This window comes from Trachypithecus francoisi, unplaced genomic scaffold (assembly GCF_009764315.1).
Source record: "Trachypithecus francoisi isolate TF-2019V2 unplaced genomic scaffold, Tfra_2.0 Lachesis_group1, whole genome shotgun sequence".
In the NCBI taxonomy this organism is placed as follows: domain Eukaryota; kingdom Metazoa; phylum Chordata; class Mammalia; order Primates; family Cercopithecidae; genus Trachypithecus; species Trachypithecus francoisi.
In genome coordinates this window covers 37,767,449-37,788,308 of record NW_022681454.1, presented here as the reverse complement: position 1 = coordinate 37,788,308, position 20,860 = coordinate 37,767,449, and the positions used below count along the sequence as shown (strand labels likewise).

The 20,860-nt window shown below is 42.7% G+C and overlaps 1 protein-coding gene across 6 annotated transcripts in view; it reads right to left on the bottom strand.

Annotated features, from left to right (window-relative positions):
- Positions 1-20,860, bottom strand: part of TBC1D1 (TBC1 domain family member 1) — a 246,739-nt gene that overhangs the window by 122,620 nt on the left and 103,259 nt on the right. For all 6 annotated transcript variants that reach the window (XM_033213957.1, XM_033213953.1, XM_033213956.1 and 3 more), the window contains 2 exons: positions 4,248-4,712; positions 761-850 (listed from right to left, as the gene is read on the bottom strand). In XM_033213957.1, the coding sequence (XP_033069848.1) occupies positions 761-850; positions 4,248-4,712 (555 nt within the window). The remainder of the gene's footprint in view (positions 1-760; positions 851-4,247; positions 4,713-20,860) is intronic.

Genomic DNA, 20,860 nt, shown 5'->3' with positions numbered 1-20,860 from the left:
GAATATTCTTTATTTACACATTTGGCAGAGAAGTCCCTTTTGAATATTTAAGTAGATCACATTATAAATCAACACTGACGTTTTCATATTTTATCAATTATGAAAACGAAAAATCCAGAGTTTAAAAAAATATAAGCAAACATAACCTTAAGTGATCTCGTATTTGTTAGGAAGATCCTGAGTAAAACTGACATAGCTAATCTTAATTGATAGATTCTTCCAAAATCTCTCTATGAAACAAACCCCTGGAAGATTATCAAGAAAAAAGTTTTCAAGTAGACACTGTACTTTGAGTAGAACATTCTCAAAGATAAGCACTATCTATATTTGAAGGGAGAAGAAATACTGATAATTGGTACCCAAAAAGTTATAAATTTTTGTAAAGTAGAAATATATCTAATAAAAAGACACATTTGTATGAAATGTGTAAATATAATGTGTAATATGCACAAAGACACACACACATGCATCTGGAAGTCATGACTGTGGACTATTACTACCAATAACTGAGAAAATTAAAAGTAGATCTATTTTGTCCATTAGTGTTGCTAAGAGCAAATTTCTTAATTTCAAAATTATATTCATAATTTACCTTAACATACCAAAGCAAAGGAGAAAGAAAAGCAAAACACAAATCAAGTACAGTACTTAGAAAACATACACCTTGTAACCTTTAGCATTTCTGTTACATGACAGATATTACAGAAATCCATTTAAAAATTCCATTGCAATTGAATTTAAAAAACCCATCTCCATTTACCTGAGAGCAAAAGGATATCTCCTTAAAATTTTTCTCCAATGCTATTTTTTTGGTGTCAGGACTGATGAGGTAAACTTCAGACTGGCCAATCTTAAAAGACAAACAAAAAAAATCTAGCTTTTCAAACTTTCTCATTTTATAACCTATAAAAATAAAGAAAAGGGGCAAGCTCCTATAAAATTCTGACTCTATCACTGTAGAAACCATTTCAAAGGTTCCCTCTTATCCTCTGGATTTCAGGTCACACTGGACATCTATTAGTGCCTTCACCTACGTAAGACAGCAGTCTTCCTTGAGATGAAAGAACCGGATATCCAAAAGTTAGCAACAGGCCTCAAGATCCACACATCCCCTAAAAACTGAGGTCTTCACATAAGTGAACCTTCCAGAAAACAGAATCTACTCTTTGAAAGCTTCCAAGATACTTTTGAAATGATTTTTACTGACAAGTCTTTTTAAATTGTTGTTAAAATAATCTACCATTTGTATAGTACATATTACATGTGAGGCATTCACATACACTAGTGACTGGGCCTTTTCAAGTTAGAGTCTGAGCATCAATTACAATCCTCTTACTGCCTTGGGACATGCTAATAGACATGCATTATAGGAGACTGCTGTGTTGCAATACTCATCCTACTGTGTGTGCACATGCCCCTGCAGGCTGTGAAAGCCTGCCTTTTAGACTCCATGTCTCCGGAGCGCTAAGCTTCTTGCGTTTCAGTGTAGTTGGTTTCTATAGCTCTAGTTTCTCCTCAGGACCAAGAAGTCAGTGGTCACATCCTGATGCTGCCACTCTAACTCCCAGACCCATCTCCTCCTCTAAACACTCTACATTTTGATGTTAAAGACAAATCAGATACACAAGCTTGTTGGAAACTGGGGTGTAAGTCAAAGGGAATTCTATTCTCAGTGAGAGAGCCCAAGAAACATGTATTCTGTTTGGGGCATGGACTTTGCACTCTGAATTGTTTTTGCACACTTACTGTTTCTGAACTGTATTTCAGCCAGGAGAGAGTGGCAGGTAGCCTTTTACTCTCATCCTTCCATGGAGAGCAAGGATGATGAAAAACTAATTCATTTTTAACATGCAACATCTTTCTAAATTAGACTGTGTCTCTCTCTAGAGTAGGAGCCAACACAATATCCTCCTTATTTGTAAATAACGAATAAATATCTATTTGGAGTATGTTTAGCCTCTTTACAAGTCACTGTCTTTACCTACATAGTGAAGATAGTCCTTACTTGTTTTTAAAAATAACCTTCAAAAATCTCATAAGATGAGAGGCTCCAAGGTATTATCATTTGGCTGTGGCTGGGTTGAAAAGAGCAAGTCAGAATCTAAAGTTGGGTGGGGCTCCTGAGATCCCTCTCCTTTCCCATGACATCCAAAGGATGATACATCCCGTTAATTTGACTTTCTGCATGTCTGTCTCTTCCATTCCCACTGCACTTCATAACCCTACTATCTCTCACCTGGACTACCACAACAGCTTCACTCCCCTCCCCACCCTACTCTTGCCCTCCCCCAAGTATCCTGGCTCTGTAGCCAAAGATATTTCACACTGTGTTTTAAAGCATGCAGTGACTGCCCACTCCTTTCAGGATAAAAAACAAAACCCTGACCGAGACCCATAAAGTTGTGCCTAATGAACACAGCTTTCGTGGGGCTGCCTCCAGGCCCAGCCCCATCTCTATGCACCATCGTTCCTTGTTTTCAGTGCAGCCATCTGGACTTATTTCTCACCCAACAGGTGTCTACAGAGCACAGCTGTGCTCTAGGCACTAGCAATGACAACAGTGAACAGAGACATGAAAATCCATGCCCTCTTGAAGCCTAACTTCGTGGGGGCATGTGGGACATAAAATGTTTTACTTGTTTATTTGTAATTGTATCAAATGGTAAAAGTGCAATGGAGAAAAACAAAGCAAAAAACCTGGAAGTGAGGTTGCTACTGGCCTTACTGATACGATTATTCCTCCATGTCAACATTTCGGCAGAGACCTAAAGGAAGCAAGAGGAGGTAAGACCGCAACAACTGAGGGAAGAATGCTGAGCAAAGGAGGCACTTAGGCCTCCGGGATTCTCCAGGCACCAGGCGCCATCCCTGCCTTTAGGACCTTCTCGTCTGCTGCTCTGTGGGCCCAGAAGACCTTCCCAGGTGGCCACAATGAAACCTTGTGTTAGGTGAAAATCACTTTCTCAAAGAAGCCTTTCCCAATTAGCCTGGGAAATGCTCTCCGGTATCCTGTACCTCTCCTCCACAGCATTTACCACAATTATAATTAGATAATTATTTGTGCACTCAGTTGCCTGTCTCCTTTACTGGAATCTAAATTCCATGTGGGCAGAGACCATACTTGTCTTGTTCACGGTTGCATTTCCAGCATGTGGCAAGGGACGTTAGCACAGCAGTCAAACAGTTAGTACTTATAAATAAATGCAGGGAGCAGCTTTCTCAATGTCACCAAGGAAGTTTTTTTAAAAGACACAGATCACAAATTAAAGCACAAATCTGACTACGCTTTTCGGTACACTAGATTAATGGTCAAAAGATGAAAACATCAGCCCTATTTACCCTTGGGTGCACCCCCTCGGTTTTAAACCGGCACACATCCACACTTCACTAACCTAGGTAGCCGGTTTTTTACCCCCTGGCCATCTCACTTGTGTCCTGAATTAGACACAAAAAGGGGACTTTATATTTAAGGTAATTTTGTTCTCTACAGAATGTCAGTCAGCATTAAGTCAAAGAGGAGGCCAAGGAAAAAACTAGATCCTCCATTGTCAGAGACCGGCTCGCTGCTGGGACAGCTCCACACCTCATCCATTCAGCCCCGGGGGGCTCCCAGGGAGGGCACACCCACTCAGAAGAGCCCAGGTCAGCATGGAACCAGGAACCCCACCCACCTGGGACAGCCACTGCCACCCCCATCCAGTCCTTTTCTAGCATTTGGCTATTTAACTTTTTTTCTTATTTAAAAAAAAAAAGTAAGCAATTGGCTAAATTTTCATTTTGGGTATAAATTTCAAATATAATGTCACTCACAAAGCCACTCATCCTGATTAGCAAAGGGTAAATGTTTCATAAATAAAAATATTAATAGTAGACAGGGTGTTTTCCAACTAAAAGATTCTGTTGAAATATATCCTCTGAAATTCATATTTATTTTTAAAATCTCTCTGCTGGCTTTATTTACACGTTTTCACTGTTCTTTCCACACTGAAAAGGTGTCTTTATAATTACGGGGTGAGATAAAAATGACACATGGGCATGAGATGGATCTCTGTTTCTCCCTGATTACTGTAGAGGCTTATGGCTAAAGGAAGGATCTTATCCTAAGAATAGAATTGTTCAGCATGAAAATATATGGATTCACACATAAATCAAAAGCAATTGACTAAGAATCTTCACTCCGTAAAGGAGATTTTCTCTTGAACGCGTATGGCAGACTGGGGCTGTGCACGAGCTGGGTGATATTTTACCGTGAAGAGCATAGTTCGATTTTCCTCGATATCTGTGGGCTGCACAATATTGTGTCCGCTAATGAGGTGGTTCTCAATGTCGCTCTCCTCGAAGGAGCTGAAGAAGCCGCTGCTTCGGAGCCCCCCATCCTGCAGCTCCTTCCTAAAGGCCAGCGAGCGCAGGCCGGGCTGGGAGAAAGACTTGCGCATGGGCCTGCGACCAGGCTCCTGGCTCCCTGTGGGCGCGGCATGGGGCGGGACGGGGCGGGGGCTCTCGGACCCCCGGCTGCCGCTGACGTGATTGAACTTCTCGATGCACTCGTCAATCAAGGCCGGCGGAGCCTTCTTGTGCGCCACTGTCACGCGGCCGCAGAAGAGCACCTCGAACTTCTTGGAAAACGTGTCATCGAACTCGGAAGGGCAGTGCAGCTCCTCCTGCCGGGCGATCTTCCCCGCCTGACGGATGGAGCTGATGATCTCAGGCACCTGCCGAGAGAGGGAGGAGTGTTATTTGGCACATGCAGTGTGGCTGGCACTCACGGAATGAATGGACCATGCTCTCTCGGGGCGCACTGCTGGCTACTCCACTGCGGAGCACTGGGGGAGGAGCCCACAGCAGGGGACTAGGAATGTCTTTCAGAGAAGGGGGACACTTACGAAGTACCTCTTACATGCCAAGGGCTGCTCTAGAGGATTTACATGCCCGCAGCATCCTGCAAGGTTCAACCACCAGCCCCGGGACACAAACAGCCCAACCTAGCAGGCCTTGTATTCAAGCCCAGGTTGGTCCCACTCGAAAGCTAAAGGTCCCCTCTGGAGAAGCTGTGGCCTCCCAGAGAAGTCTGTCTCCAACGTGGTTCACAAAACATGACTCAATTATTCTAGATCTCATGGCAGTATACTTTGGAAAGTCTTCTTTAATAAATGGTGGGATGAAGACGACAAAGGCTCTGAAATTATCCATAAATTGTTTATTCAAATCCCAGCACCATTATTTCCTTCCATGACAACTCAGTCCTATATTTCCTAGCAGGTGAATAGTGACTAGTATGTCAACAAAGCTAGAGGTTTTAATCAAGGAGTGAGCAACTCATGACTAATATTGTCACAGCAAATATGCTCACTAGGGCTTCTTCACAAGGAGACTATAAAGCTTTTGGTTTCTAATGTTTAAAATCATGATTAAAAGAATCTACTAAAAGATCTCATCTGCCACGGTGTTGTCCCTACTGCTACATCCTCTCATCATTAACCTCTGAGAAGGTTCTTCAAAGCAGCATTAGACATAAAGATGAATCCGCACGGCAGTGAATGAACAGCTGTGCAAGTGCTCAGATGATGGACAGCCACAACACTAATATTTGTGGCCAGGCATGGATTTAAACAAGGCTAAGGCAGGCATAAATTTAATCTTCAAAAGGGCCTACTTTTTGTTACGACCTAACACCTAAACCAATTTTTTCCATTTTTCTATGTAAGGAAAATTCAGTTTAAGGCCCAATACCCACAGGCCCAATGTCTTTTTAACATTATAGAGAAATTTTTAAAATCCCCTTTCCAATTCAGGTCAAAGGTCAACACATACAGTAAAGGAGGTGGTTTTAAATTTTAAGAGTGTCCTTGTATTCAGTGTTCATAACTTAATTCCCAAACCCAATGACTCGAAAGATTTTTCTCTTTGTGATTTCATATCAAATACACCTTAAAGATCTCTCTGCCATAAAGATTATGATCTATCCTTTCAAGGTATTGTATCTACAAAGAGTCAAAAGATCTTTAGGAAAGTTTTATATTTTAAAGAACTGATTCCTGATGAGACCTAAATGATTTTAAAAGCCAAAATTTCAGCCAGGCGCGGTGGCTCACGCCTATAATCCCAGCACTTTGGGAGGCCAAGGCGGGTAGATCACGAGGTCAGGAGTTTGAGACCAGCCTGGCCAACATAGTGAAACCCCATCTCTACTAAAAATACAAAAAATTAGCTGGGCGTGTTTAGCTGGGCGTGGGGGTGGGTGCCTGTAATCCTAGCTGCTTGGGAGGCCTCAGCAGGAGAATTGCTTGAACCTGGGAGGCGGAGGTTGCAGTGAGCCGAGATTGCACCATTGGACTCTGGCCTGGGTGACAGCGCGAGACTCTGTCTCAAAAAAAAAATAGCCAAAATTTCAATAGGTCAAGCATCTGTCTGCACTTAGCACTCGCTTGGTTATAGCCCACTTTTATACTGCCAAATAATCATACATCACGCAGAGGCCTGAAAACTGTTGGTCAATTATAAAAAGAGGACAGAGAGAAGAGAATATAAAGTCTAGGTTTCATTCACATCTTTGCCAATGGTTCACAACAGAAGCCTGGTAAAAACTTAGCCACAGTTAGACTGGGCATGTTAGTGTACGCCTGTAAATCCCAGCACTTTGGGAGGCTAAGGCAGGCAGATAGCTTGAGCTCAGGAGTTCAAGACCAGCCTGGGCAAAATGGCGAGACCTCGTCTCTACACAAAATACAAAAATGAGCCAGCCGAGGTGGTGTGCGCCTGCAGTCCCTGCTACTCAGGAGGCTGAGGCAAAAGGATTGCTGGAGCCCAGGAGATGGAGGCTGCAGTGAGCCAAGACGGTACCACTGCACTCCAGCCTGGGTGACTGAGATCCTGTCTCAAAACAAAACAAAACAACAACAAAAAAGCCATAGTGACTCTCCAAAAAAGAGTTTATAAGATTTTCCTGGTAAAAGTGATTTCTGTAAAGAACATTTGTCAAACAAAAATAATCAATTTATACAAGAACCCTGCCACACTTCTAAGCAAGTATATAAGATTATTTTAATAAGTCATGTGACTCTTCCCAATTACTAACCCCACTCTGAACAGAAAATTCAAACCTTATTCAGTCCTCTGAGGCTTATGAAAATACCTGACGTTTCTACATGCTGTGTCTTCCGCTGCATCTGAAGTGAGCAGTGACGTCTTTCATTATATATCAAAGGGGAGAGAAAAATGTGTGAAGTCACATAATTTACTGGTGACTCAGTAGGAAATGGTACAAACAAAAAGACGATACAAAGTAGATCGCTTGACTGTTCCCTGGATTCCCAGGGTCAGAAGAAACTGAAGAATACATCATAACGTGGTCATGATAGAGGCTGTGGTAGTTTTTCCAAGGACCAATCTCTCCTATCCTTTTCTCAGAATCTTAAAAAGACACACTTTAGTCAAAGACCAAAGTCTCTCTCTCCTTGCTCTGGTAAGTTTTAGTATTCAGGCATAATTGAGCTCAAGGTTCTCAAGCTCAGGGTAAGGTGTGCCCTGTCATTCAGAAGCACCAAGAAGTTACGCGTAATACAGATATAAAGGAGATAATTGAGGTCTAAAAACAAAAATCATTGGGATCCTGATCAGAAGACTAACAATTTCAGAACATTTGAAGGCGAAGGGCATACTGCCAAATACAGTTTCAACAACAAATTGCAAATAATTAAAAAAACCTAATGCCATTTAAACATTACTTTCAGTTAGTCAAGTATACTAAGAGACTAAAGGAAAAAATGGGTTCTACCTGTGTGTAAGTTTATAAAATCCTCTACCAGAATGGACCTGGAGCACTGTTTTCTTTTCCTCTTTCTTTTTTTGAGGCGGAGTTTCGCTTTTGTTGCCCAGGCTGGAGTGCAATGGCGCAATCTTGGCTCACTGCAAACTCTGCCCCCCAGGTTCAAGCAATTCTCCTGCCTCGGCCTCCTGAGTAGCTGGGATTATAGGCATGTGCCGCCACACTCGGCTGATTTTGTATTTTTTCAGCAGAGATGGGGTTTCTCCATGTTGGTCAGGCTGGTCTTGAACTCCTGCCCTCAGGTGATTCACCCGCCTCGGCCTCCTAAAGTGGTGGGATTACAGGCTTGAGCCACCGCGCCCGGCCTCTGGGGCACTGTTTTCTAAAAAAATGAAGGCATAATGTCCACTCGTGATAAAATCCTAAATTCTTTATCTTTATAACTCTGTCCTAGACTCACCTATTTGCAAGGAGGACTTGAGTCATTTACTTCATTTGATTTCTATACATTTTTCTAGGCATCTCTAGATGCCAGAGCCAGGGATTCAAAAATGTGACATGAATGTAAGTGAGTCCCTGCCCAGAGGAGGTTTAGTTAGAATCCTTTATAGTCATTGAGATGGGGCATGTTGAGAGCCTGAACTGAGAACTAAGCCCTGAAGGCTGAGAGAAAGGCTGAATGAAAGATTCTGGAAGACAGGACCAACAGGATTTAGTGGTGCCCTGGCTGGGGGGCTGAGGACATTGAAGACGGGGCATGGTGCCAGGGCTCTGGCTTAGGTTTCTATGCGGATGGCTATGCCACTAGCTCACAGAGGGAGTGCAGAGTGGAGAAGGTCTCGGGAGACAGTGCAACGAGTTCTGCTTTTGTCTACGCTGAGTAAGACCAGGAAGACTCGAAAGTAAAGGTATCTAGCTGGGTAAGTGGGCCTAGAGTCCAAGACAGGGGCTCTAGACTGGACATGAGCAGCTCACATCTGGGAGGGAAAGTAAAGGAAGGGAGCCAAGACAGGTCCCTGGGATACCCCAACATTTCAGGTGCAGAGAAACTGAGGAATCGCAGGCAGAAAAGGACTGCGGGGGGAGGCAAAGATGAGGTTAGAGACGCCCAGAAAGGGGACACTCCATCTTCAAGAAAAGGAGTCAGCAACTTAGAATAGGCTGAGGGCTGAGAGAGCTGGCTGTGGCTTCTGCTCATACAGATAAGTAAAAATAAATAAGGGGAAAGACAATACTAAACCCCCAAAATAAACATGCCTAACTGAAAAATGTCCTCAAGTAAAACTTTATTTAGTCTAAAAGAACATACACTCCCAATTACAATATTTACTGCAAAAACACAGATCCTTTTAGGGCAAATACACGGAGGCCAGTGAATTTATTCCCACTGATATGATCTGGGTACTTTTAGTGAAAATCTTTTTTTAGTTTTGTCGGAGCAATAGTATCTACGTCATTTCTGTTTGCAGACATTTGCAGACAAAGTAAATCATAACCAACTATTGCACAAACAAGAACCCAAAAAGCATCTTATTGGGACAGATTCAATAAGGGTGTGGGGCTTGGTTTTAATTTTCTTTTAACGAAGAGAGAGGCCTTATTTAGATACGTAAAAATTAAACTCTTCTTCTGCCGATCTATTTGAGTTTATACTAAAACTCAATTTTGAGAACAAATCTGCATTTTGCTCACAACCAAAACAAGTTTCTTTGTTCACATACTAACAAATGCACAGTAATGTATGAAGTTTCTGAAGCATGCATAAGTGAATACGGTTTCATATGTAGCCAGATAATGACATCCCAAGAGAATCAGAAATATTCAGTTCGTAAATAAAGTCCTTATTTAAACATTTGGGTCAACTTGCTTTCTAAGGATTTAGGGATTATAAAGGATTATAAATACACTGCAAGTGTAATTTTATTCACAAGGATTTAGGAAAGAGCTCCTGAAAGAGTATTTAGAATAAAAAGTAATTTTACTTTACATTTGCTGTTTTGTTTTTCGTCAACTAGTAAGAAACAAATATTAAATAAATCTGAGGCACTGTGTATTGAAAATTCTAGCATTTTTCCCATTATTTGATAGTAACACATTCTAAGACTTCAAAAATATGGCCGGACACGTTGTGTTTTTTCCCTTAAATGAAATGCTTTCTCATTGTAAGGCGTTCAAATGAGCACTTCAAACAAAAAATATGCTATGAAATCATTTTCCAGAAGGAACAGATTTGTGGTTTGTTTTTACTGACAAGTAGTCATTTGTATTTGTTGGTCATAAGGTAAAAAGGAAGGGAGTAAAAACGAAATTAAACCAAGTATTTCCTCACTCTATCTTACATGCCTTAAATTTCATGCAAAACACTTGAGAAAATATGAGTGCCTATTACTTAAATCATTTAAACAGAAAATACCATCAGACACTATCTAGATGGGACACAGGTAAACATTCATATTATGCAGCAGTTCAGCCTGACAGGACTAGGTTCAATCATGAAGATTTGAATATGCCTCCTACAATGAGTAAGACATGATTCCCTCTGACTTCAGGAGGCTCACACGTATGTGATTTCCAATATAAGGTGACAGGTGCCAGAACACAAACGTGGGCGAAGGCACAGAAGGCCGCTCCTGTGCAGAGGTCTGTCTTGTCTCTTTTGCTTCACACTGTGGTGATCTAATGCCTCAATGCCTGCTTCATACTTACAATTAGACAACAGGTCAGATTAATGTGTTACATCTTCCCAAGGAGAGATCAGGTGTCCCTGTTAGCTGGCTGAGGAGGCATCTGGCAGAGGTGAAGTGCTAATGACTGTTAGCCCCTGACACAGGGGCCCCTCTTTCATCCCCTCTGCCTTATCTTTCTGTCCTTTGGCTCTTGATCTTTCATCCCACGTAAAACAGAAGTAGCATTATTCAGCTTCCCTAGTTCTGAAACGGCAAATTGGATAAGCTGTTAGTAGCTTTTAAACCCCACAGAGATAGTCTATGCAAACACAAAACACAGTTTATACTCCAAAATGATTGTGTAAAAGGTTCACTACAACCTCCTGACTGACCAACACCTTTCCACAAACATTTAAAACTATGAAACCACAAAAGAAGTAATCGAATGGCTGTAGGAGCTAAAAGAGGGTGGGAGGAGGTGAGAAAGAAAAAGGAAGATCACGCTGTAAGGATACAAAATTATTATGTAGGTTTTCTAAAATAGTTTTTAAAACTTAAAACGCTGGGTGGCCAGCATAAACATAGATAGGCTTCATGGAATCACTGAATATTCTATCTGGATGAGAAAGAAAGTCCTCAAAGTCCAGCCCCTTCACTGAAAGCACTGATTCTCAACTCAACTGCAGCTGCCCATGAGAATGGCCAGGATTTTCAAACCCTGATGTCCAGGTCCACCCACCACAATGAAGCAGCCCGTTTGGAGGTGGGGCTCTCACTCACTCAGTTTTCAAAGTACCCCACCCTGGCTGTTCAAATGGGCAGCCAGACTCCAGAGGCCCGGCTTCATCACCTGTCCTTTGTCACATCCCAGGGAAGGCAGTGCTTCATTGGAAGGCCTCCTCCACATGCCACCCACAGCACCATCCTACCCTAATCCATTTCATTATGGAGGCCCTTGGCAAACTGTGAACAGCACGAAGGGCAGCCAAACTGCACAGATCCCTACCATGCTTACAGCAGAGATGAACAAACTGATGGAGACAAAAAAGACTGAATCTGTCTAGACAGAGGGAATAAAGAAGCGCATAAATGACTAAACAAGCAAAGTGGAAAGCAAGTGCTACAGAAGTACTAAGGAGGTTAAGAGGGTAGAGAAATGCAAAAATCGCAGAACAGGGTGCATTTCAAATAAGTCATTAAAAGCAGATAGGGGCAGGGAGCAGTGGCTTGCACCTGTAATCCCAGCACTTTGGGAGGCTGAGGTGGGTGGAGGATCACCTGAGGTCAGGAGTTCGAGACCAGCCTGACCAACAAGGTGAAACCCTGTCTCTGCCAAAAATACAAAAATTAGCCAGGTGCGGTGGCAGGCACCTGTAGTCCCAGCTACTTGAGAGGCTGAGAGAGGAGAATCACTTGAACCCGCAAGGCAAAGGTTGCAGTGAGTTGAGATCTCACCACTGCACTCCAGCCTGGGTGACAGAGCAAGACTCTGTCTCAAAAATTAATAATAATTAATCAATAAATAAAATAAAATAAAAAAATAAAAGCAAATAGGATGCCAAACATTTACCAAACCCTGCCCTTCTTAAAACCAGTCACAAGGTGTGGGTGAGGAAAGTCAACACCAGGGACTCCAGCTCCTTGTCACTCAAGAAATTTCTCTTTCAGAATATGCCTTGTACATGTCTTGTCTCAGTGTTCGGCTATTTGGTGAAGTCACCAGGCCTACTGATTTCAAGTCTATGAAAGTGGTGACACTGTTTAGTGAACCACCCTTGGCCAAGAAGAAGCAGACTTATGACTGGGTATCCAGATGACAACACTTACCGGCACTCATGGGGACACTGGTTTCTTGGATTCTACAGAGATGAGCATCAGGATCTTAAGGATGAGCAAAGATGACTAAAGAAGCTTCATGGAAAGGGGAAACCAAAGGAAGGAGAGGGGAAAAGAGCAGTAAAAAAGAAATAGTGTTGGGCCGGGCGCGGTGGCTCGCACCTATAATCCCAGCACTTTGGGAGGCTGAGGTGGGCGGATCGCAAGGTCAGGAGATTGAGCCCATCCTGGCTAACATGGTGAAATCCCATCTCTACTAAAAATACAAAAAAAATTAGCCGGACATGGTGGCAGGTACCTGTAGTCCCAGCTACTTAGGAGGCTGAGGCAGGAGAATCGCTTGAATCCAGGAGGCAGAGGTTGCAGTGAGCCGAGATTGCGCCACTGCACTCCAGCCTGGGTGACAGAGCAAGACTCCATCTCAAAAAAAATGGGGGGGGGGGGGGGAGAAATAATGGTTGTCCCTCAAGAGGGAAACTTTCTTCCTCTGTGGCAGAGAGAAGAAAATGCATCTACTGTCTTTCCACATATTGGAGGAATGTCATCTTCCTAAATGAAGGTTATTTGGAGGTTATCATCTCCTTGTTGAAGTCTAATCTGGTTAAACGGTGACTGGTTTCTTGAACACACTTTAACTGTGCAAAATTATTTTGGCCTTGCCTGTGTAATGTAAGGTTTACCTAATTCTCTAATGAAATGAATACATTTAAAAAAAAAAGTCACCAAAGCCTCCTGGGATTCCAAATTGATTCTATTTTTTTCTCCATAAAAAAGGAGATTTAATAAAAATGTAGCTCATATCAAAAATTTTTAACAACCAGAGCCAAACTGCAATTCATGTTTGAATGCTTGCACCTTATTCCCATGCCCTCTCTGCTCCCTGCTGTGTAAAATCAGAAAGGGCTGTAATCACATACAATACAAGTGGACAAAGAAATAGGGCAAAAAACACGGGTGATTTGCAAAGTATCTACACAACGCCTCACACACGGGTCTAATATGTCACTCAGAGGTGATTGTGCTTCTCTGGAAACGCGGTTTTCTACCACGGCATCATGTCTTCTCCATGTCAGTCCCCTGGCATGGCTGCAGTGGGACCGGAGTCACTCCCCAATGACTGGGGCCGCTGAGATGTCACATGGCCTTGCCCGCTCTCTGGGGTTCACAGCCAGCTTTGCTTACCTATAAACAGAATCCACCTCAATGAAAAACATAGCAAAGGAATCTTTTGGGTTTTAACCAGATCTCTGAGGGCAGGACTTCATTTCTAAGGTAAAAGATAAGGCTTTCCTCCCTCAGAGGAACTAAGAAGAAAAGAAAAGTTCTCTGTACAGGGCTCAGGCCAGAAGCCACAAGAAACAGAGATGTCCCCCAGGAGGCTGCACTGCTATCTCAGAAGCCAGGCTGGGGGATCACAAGCACACCCAGACATAAACACCAGGGAAGCAAAACATCGCTGAACACTTGCTACTGAAGCTGCAAAAAGCCTAGTCTTTCAAATCAAATCATAACCTTAATTCTCACATAATGTGCAATACCCAAGATCCAGGCAGAACTAGCCCCAGACAGCTAGCACCTTACAATCTTACTCTGTGTATTTAAACCACAACAAGTGAGATCAGCTTATCAGAACTGGTGCAACTACTGAAAAATGTTAAGCTTTGCTCTTGCATTCTTCCCTTCCCTATCCTCTTGCTTTAAGAGGAAAACAAAGCACACATTTACATTTCTGGAGCGCCCTCCTCTTACATACACCCTTTTTCTGCATCCTGGGGCCTCCAATCCAAACGAGCACCAGTAGAAGTGTTGTTAGGCTCAACAGAAAGGTCAATCATTTCATAACCAAGAAGCTGCAAGACAGTTACTGCTGAACAGAAAGGCAGGGGAGATGCAAGGAGAAGAACACTTTGCTTTCTCCCTCCCCCTCCCTACCAGGGAGCCAGGTCAGACCCTTCTTCTGGGCTCGTTAAGTTGCTGCTGAGGCATCCTGCCTTGGCATAAAAGGGCCAACCTCAGGAACCAAGGAAAACAAACATTCATGTTTCACCTCTTTTCAATAATCTATCCTTTTTGAACACAGCTGCAGAATGCACTCTTTAATTATCTTCGGTTTCTAAAAATTAGTTCAATACACATCCACATAACAGAAAAACAGGAAAACATGAAGTTGCCCATTATCCCTGGAAACATCTACAGTTAACAATCTGGTTTTTCTGTTGTGTAGTTCTTTGTGTATACTTAATGGTAATTTCTTTTACCAGTTTTTTTAAGTGGGATCATAGTGTTCTGCAACTAACTTTTATCATCAAGGGCATATTTCGTTAGAACCCATATTAGAACCATCTCATTCTTTTCTGATAGGTAATTAAGGCATAGATTTCATTAACTGCAAACACTGTACAAAAAGAAAGTACAAAGTTTCTTTTTTTTTTTTTTTAAGCATAATCAGGATCCATCAGGCACTCTGCTCAATAATAAAGCATTTTGGTAAATGTGTGATGAGTATCCCAACCTTTGCATAAACTGCCAGGACTGCTAAGTGCATTTCACTTTAAGAAAACTGTTTAGTGTGTGCAGGTTGAGGGAGGGAGGCAAGTAGAAAAATGAGAGTGAGCCCAATACTGCTTACTAGATCACAAACATTCCATTCGGAGGGAGCCAGGGATCTGGAGCAGGAACTAAAACAGAACAACCTTTAAAAAGGTAGAGATGAACTCCCGCTGCTGGACACAGCTACCAGGAGAAAGTCAGCCCTAACTGCTAGGCAGCTGAAGCCACGAATCTGTGATGCTGACAGAACCTAGGGGGAACTCTGTAGCTTGGAATGCTGAAATAAGCTGCAAGAGCTGCTTTGGGCAAGCCACTTGAGCTCTAAGAACCAGGCTCCTCTTCTATTAAAATGAGACATTACCAGCTACCTTGGAGGGTCATTTTGAGGATAAAATTAAATATGGAATGTGAAAGTTTAGCACAGAGCCTGGCCTATAATGGCTCCCAATAAATGCTAGCTGTTACCTTGATGTTTGTAAGGTAAGGAAAGGCCAACTCTTTTTTTTTTTTTTTTTTTTTTTTTTTTTGAGACAGGGTCTTGCTCTGTTGCCCAGGCTGGAGTACAATGGAGTATAATGGGCACAATCATAGCTCACCACAGTCTCAACCTCCCAGGCTTGAGCGATTATCCCATTTCAGCCTCCCAAGTAGCTGGAATTGCCAGCGCATGCCACCATGCCTGGCTAGCTTTTTTGTTTTTTGTAGAGATGGGTTTTCACCATGGTGTCCAAGCTGGTCTTAAATACCTGGGCTCAAGGGATCCTGCCACCTCAGCCTCCCAAACTGCTGGGATTATAGGCATGAGCCACCAAACCTGACTGCCAACTTTATTAAAATAACAGTACCTAGAGGCAACAAGCTGACTATTATTCCATCTACCTTTCAGTACAGAATGAATAATAAATGACAAAAATAATTTCTATAATATCAGCAGGCAATAGATAATGCCAATCATGTTCAAACCTTTGACCAAATTTCCAAACACCCTGTAGGCAACAAAACTCTCCTTCTCACCCCACCCTCAACTTTCCGGCAATCTCAAATATATGAGTATGAATGTTCTGATTAAAATGGGGCTGAGGAAACAGAACATGCCCCTCTCCTTCCTTCTGCCAGCCCTAGACATCATAAACACCCACAAGAACAGAGTGGGAGAACCACTACCTTACAAAATACACAAGGTCTGTGAGTGGTATCAAAAGACACAATTACAACAAATTTAGTTATAGAGCTAATTGTATTTTATTCACGATTCATAAATCAGGGCAGACTCCATTCTACAAAATTGAAGGAAAGCTCCCAAAAGGCAATGGCAGAACAGTAGGTACTGGAAGATGAAAACAAAGAAACAGAATAGAAAAAGCTGACTGGTTAACATCAGGTTACTTCAGGCTACTTTTCTGTAAGGGTTAAATAAAGCAGAAGGGACTTCCTTGCTACCCTGACTCAGGTAGACTAGAATCTTCTGTTTTCAGGAAAAACTGGTCTGTTCTAGGATCCATCTGCTTTCTTAACATTTCAGTTTGATTACATCACTTTTAGCATGAGTGACTCCATTTTGGTTTGGTATGTTTGGCTGGGGCCCAGTAGAGGAGCTCAGTCTAAACTAATGGCCACCCATAATTTTTAAGAGCGTCAAGCAGTTTTTATGGCACATCAAGGCAGCCCTCTAAGCCTCAGAACACAAAATACCTAAATTTATTTTAGGTCAGCTCCCAGAGAGTAGGATTACTATCTATTTTGCTACTTATGTAGGATAAAGTGCCGAGTACACTGTCCGGCATACTGCAAGTATTCAATAAGTCTGTTCAATGTATAAATGATTGCAATGCAAAATGACCTAATGACTTCAAAGTTTTTAAGGAATGAGAAAGACATATTTCAAATAGGTCTTAGAAGAGAAAACCACCATAAATCTGTAAATCTCCAATACAATGCCTGAGTATAGTGGGCATACAACAAATATTTGCAGAAGAAACAGGTGCTGTAAAAATACTAAACCAGAAACACGGGGAGTAATTCATTTTGTATTATAAGATATTTTCTAGACAGCTGAAGACTTTGTGTCCGGCTATTTTTATTTTAAATATTTTCAGATGGGAACTGCTTAGTATATTTTTTCAAAGCCTACAGAGAATGCAGTTTAACCCTTTCTTTTTTATGGTGGGTATATATTACAATGCCCACAAGAGCGACTGAGGTTTTGTTAAACTGTGTGCTGCTGACTATATGGGATTAGTCTTAGGTGAGAGACAGCATCTCAATTACATACCCCACATTCCTACCAATCCTGAACGAATGCAGGCATGCTCTCTACCAAGCACACCCCAGGGACTGAAGCAAAGATTCTTCAACTTTTTGTGCCATAGACCCCTCTCACAGCTTGGTGAAGCCTATGGACACTGCAGAATAAAGTTCTCAAACGCATAAATTAGAACACAAGGGATGGCAAAAGATTCAATTATGCTGAAAGGGAATTATACTAATAATTATGATAGAGTACTAAGTGCTTATTGCCATATTTCACCAGATCAAGCAGCAAGTCAATAACCTACCATAACTCAAAGTAATGATGAGCACATACAGTATTTGAGAGGTATTTAAAACTGTAAGGCATATGGAAATAACTGACGTGATATCACGATATAATAAGAACTATTTGGTCTTGACACAAGAGCATCTAAAACCCTTGGCATTTCCTGAGGGAACTGGGTAATATTAGAAATGCCTTTTGTTACTCAGAATAAGCCCCTATCAACGGTACCTGAGTTCATGCTAATGAGGTGACTCTTTTGGGGCCCTAGATAGCTTTAGGATTGGCGCTGGCTGCCAGAGTAAACAACTTTGTGATTAGAGGGTTGGGATCTTCCCCCTACTCCTCAACCCCTATCTCCTGCGAGGGGAGAAAGGTGAATTAGTTACCAATGGCCAATGATTTAATCCATTATGCTCACATATTGGAACCTTCATAAAAACCCTTAAATGGTGGGATTCAGGGAGCTCCTGGGTTGATGAACTTACCGAGGTGTTGCTGGATGGCAGGCTCAAAGAGGGCATGGGAGCTCCAAACACCCCAAAACCCCATCCCATACCTTGCCTTACGCATCTCTTCCATTTGGCTGTTCTTGAGAGGTATCCCTCCCTCCCTCCCTCCCTCCCTCCCCCCCCCCGCCCCCTTCCTTCCTTCAGACGGAGCCTTGCTCTGTCACCCAGGCTAGAGTGCAGTGGCGCAATCTCGGCTCACTGCAAGCTCCGCCTCCCAAGTTCACGCTATTCTCCTGCCTCAGCCTCCCGAGTAGCTGGGATGACAGGCTCCCGCCACCACGCCCGGCTAATTTTTTGTATTTTTATTAGAGACGGGGTTTCACCGTGCTAGCCAGGATGGTCTCCATCTCCTGAGCTCGTGATCCGCCTGCCTCGGCCTCCCAAAGTCCTGGGATTACAGGCGTGAGCCACCGCGCCCGGCCTTGAGTGGTATTCTTTATAATAAACCAGTAAATGTAAGTAAAGAGTGTTCTAAGTTCTGTGGGCCATTCTAGCAAATGACTAACCCTGAGGAGGAGGTCGTGGGAACTTGATTTATAGCAGGTCAGTGGGTGTCTTGGGGCAGTCTTGTGAGACTGAGCCCTTAACTTGTGGGGTCTGTGCTAACTTCAGGTAGTTAGTGTCAGAATTTAACTGATCACTGGAGACACAGTTGGTGACCAGAGAATCAGAGAAGTGGTTGTTGGTGTAGGGAAAATTCTCACACCTCTGATGTCAGAAGTGTTTAGAGTAGAAACAGATCATGGTACTGTGATTTTATTGATGTTATAGTCACAGGAACTGCTACAGGCTGAGTATCCCTAGTCCAAAAATCCAAAATCTAAATGCTCTAAAATTGGAAACTTTGGAGCACCGACATGACACTCAAAGGAAATGCTCATTGGAGCATTTTGGATTTTCAGATTTGAGATGCTCTACTGGTGAGTACAATGCAAATATTCCAAAGTCCAAGATCTACAACACTTGCTGGTCCCAAGCATTTCGGATAAGGGATACTCCATCTGTAATGCTACTGGGTTTGCTGACTACATTCAAAATCAAAGAAAATATTAGATTTTCAGTTACTGGTGAATGAAAATAAAGATGTGAACTAAAGGAAGTCCAGGGGATGGGAGGTATCAGCTACATCTCAAAAATACAGTCACCACCACCACGAGTCATGTCTTGGGATCATGGTGCATATGTATTGCATATATGAATAATGCAATAAAGCCAGCCCCACCACTACAGTGCAAACAAATCCACCTGAAAATGAGAAAGCCTCGCCAGATGCTATAGTCATCAAAGAAATTAAAATCAACATGAAGAGCAAATTCAAAATTCAAGTGTCCATTGGTTAGAATAATGGAATTAATTTCTACACATTATAAATTCTTCATCAATACCAGCACATTACAATCTTTTCAAATGTTACAAGTACTCAATTTTAGTGTGATGTGATTTATTGCCTAGCTAGTCCTTGGAACACAACAACTCAGTCCAATAGAGAAACAGATGGAAAAGCATTTTCAACTGTCAACTTGATATTATCACTCCCAGTGGAAAAACAAGAAAAGCATACCCAATAATATCTTTGATATCTCATTTCAAGAAACTCTTAATCAGGTTGCAGCTCACATCTGACAACCACTGCAGGCAAGTGGGCAAGCCTTTCCTCTAGAATATTCTTCCACTGACTCTCCTCCACTAGTGTCTACAGGTTCTTCCAGATCCAGCCCAAATGTCTCCTCCCCTTCCTTCCTCCACAGGCCTGCTCTCTCGGGTCCTGAGGGCACCTGGTCTTCTGCTGTACCACCTGCCACGGCCCTGAGTCCTTCCCCTATACCACACGCTGGGGACAGGATGCTGTTTGATTCCTTTCTGTGTACCCTGAAGGCCTACATCAGAGTATTTGCTTAACACACACACTTTAATGTGTGAGGCAGTTTCTGTTTCTCAAAAAGTGTAAAATGCATAATATAACAGCAATTCACTCCGATTAAATATATTTACTTGAAAATACACCGAAGTGTTGCAAGTAAACTTTACCTACAACATGTAGGTTAAACATGAAAGAAACATGAAACCCTTCCACTTTCTTTTTTTTTTTTTTCTTTTTTGTTTTTGTTTTGAGACAGAGTCTCGCTCGCCCGGGCTGGAGTACGGTGGCTTGATCTCAGCTCACTGTAACTAACCTCTGCCACCCAGGTTCAAGCGATTCTCCTGCTTCAGCCTCTGGAGTAGCTGGAATTACAGGCGCCCACCACCACACCCAGCTAATTTTTGTTTTTTTAGTGGAGACAGGGTTTCACCATGTTGGCCAGGCTGGTCTTGAACTCCTGACTTCCCAAGTGATTCACCTGCTTTGGCTTCCCGAAGTGCTGGGATTACAGGCGAGAGCTACCGTACCAGGTGGGAAAGCCTTCACTTTCTAATTTTACCTAATATGACATAGGGAAAGTGTGACCAACAATATTTTATATAATCAAATACACACGGGGGAACCTAAATTTCTAACACCTTCTCTTCAACCCGGTCATTTAAGTTAACACAATATCTCAGGCATCAATACCACTTATCAGGGCCCACTGTGTGCCAGAGGCCATGCTTTCTGTGGATTATATCTCATTTAATCCTCACACCAACAATCTGAGGAAGATACACCCTCATTCCCATTTTACAGAAGGCAGACTATCAGGTTAGAAACTGCTGTGCACTGGGTTGAACAGTGGGGACAGACAGGTAAAATGATTTAGAAAACAAGGCAACAGAGGCAAGGAGAATGACCAGGTGCACAGAAGGGAGGTCAGGAGGGGAGGAGCAGAGAAAACCGCCTAAGGGCAAGGAGGCCCGGTTGGTCAGGGAAGGCAGGCGTTGGTCAGGGAAGGCAGGCGAGGTGGGAGGTGTGGAGGAGACCCAGGACAGCCTGACCCAGCTGCCAGCAAACAGCTGAGACTGAGACAGCTGAGGCCTGCGAGGTGGGGACTTGGCCAGGTTTGCATTTCCAACAGATCTCTCC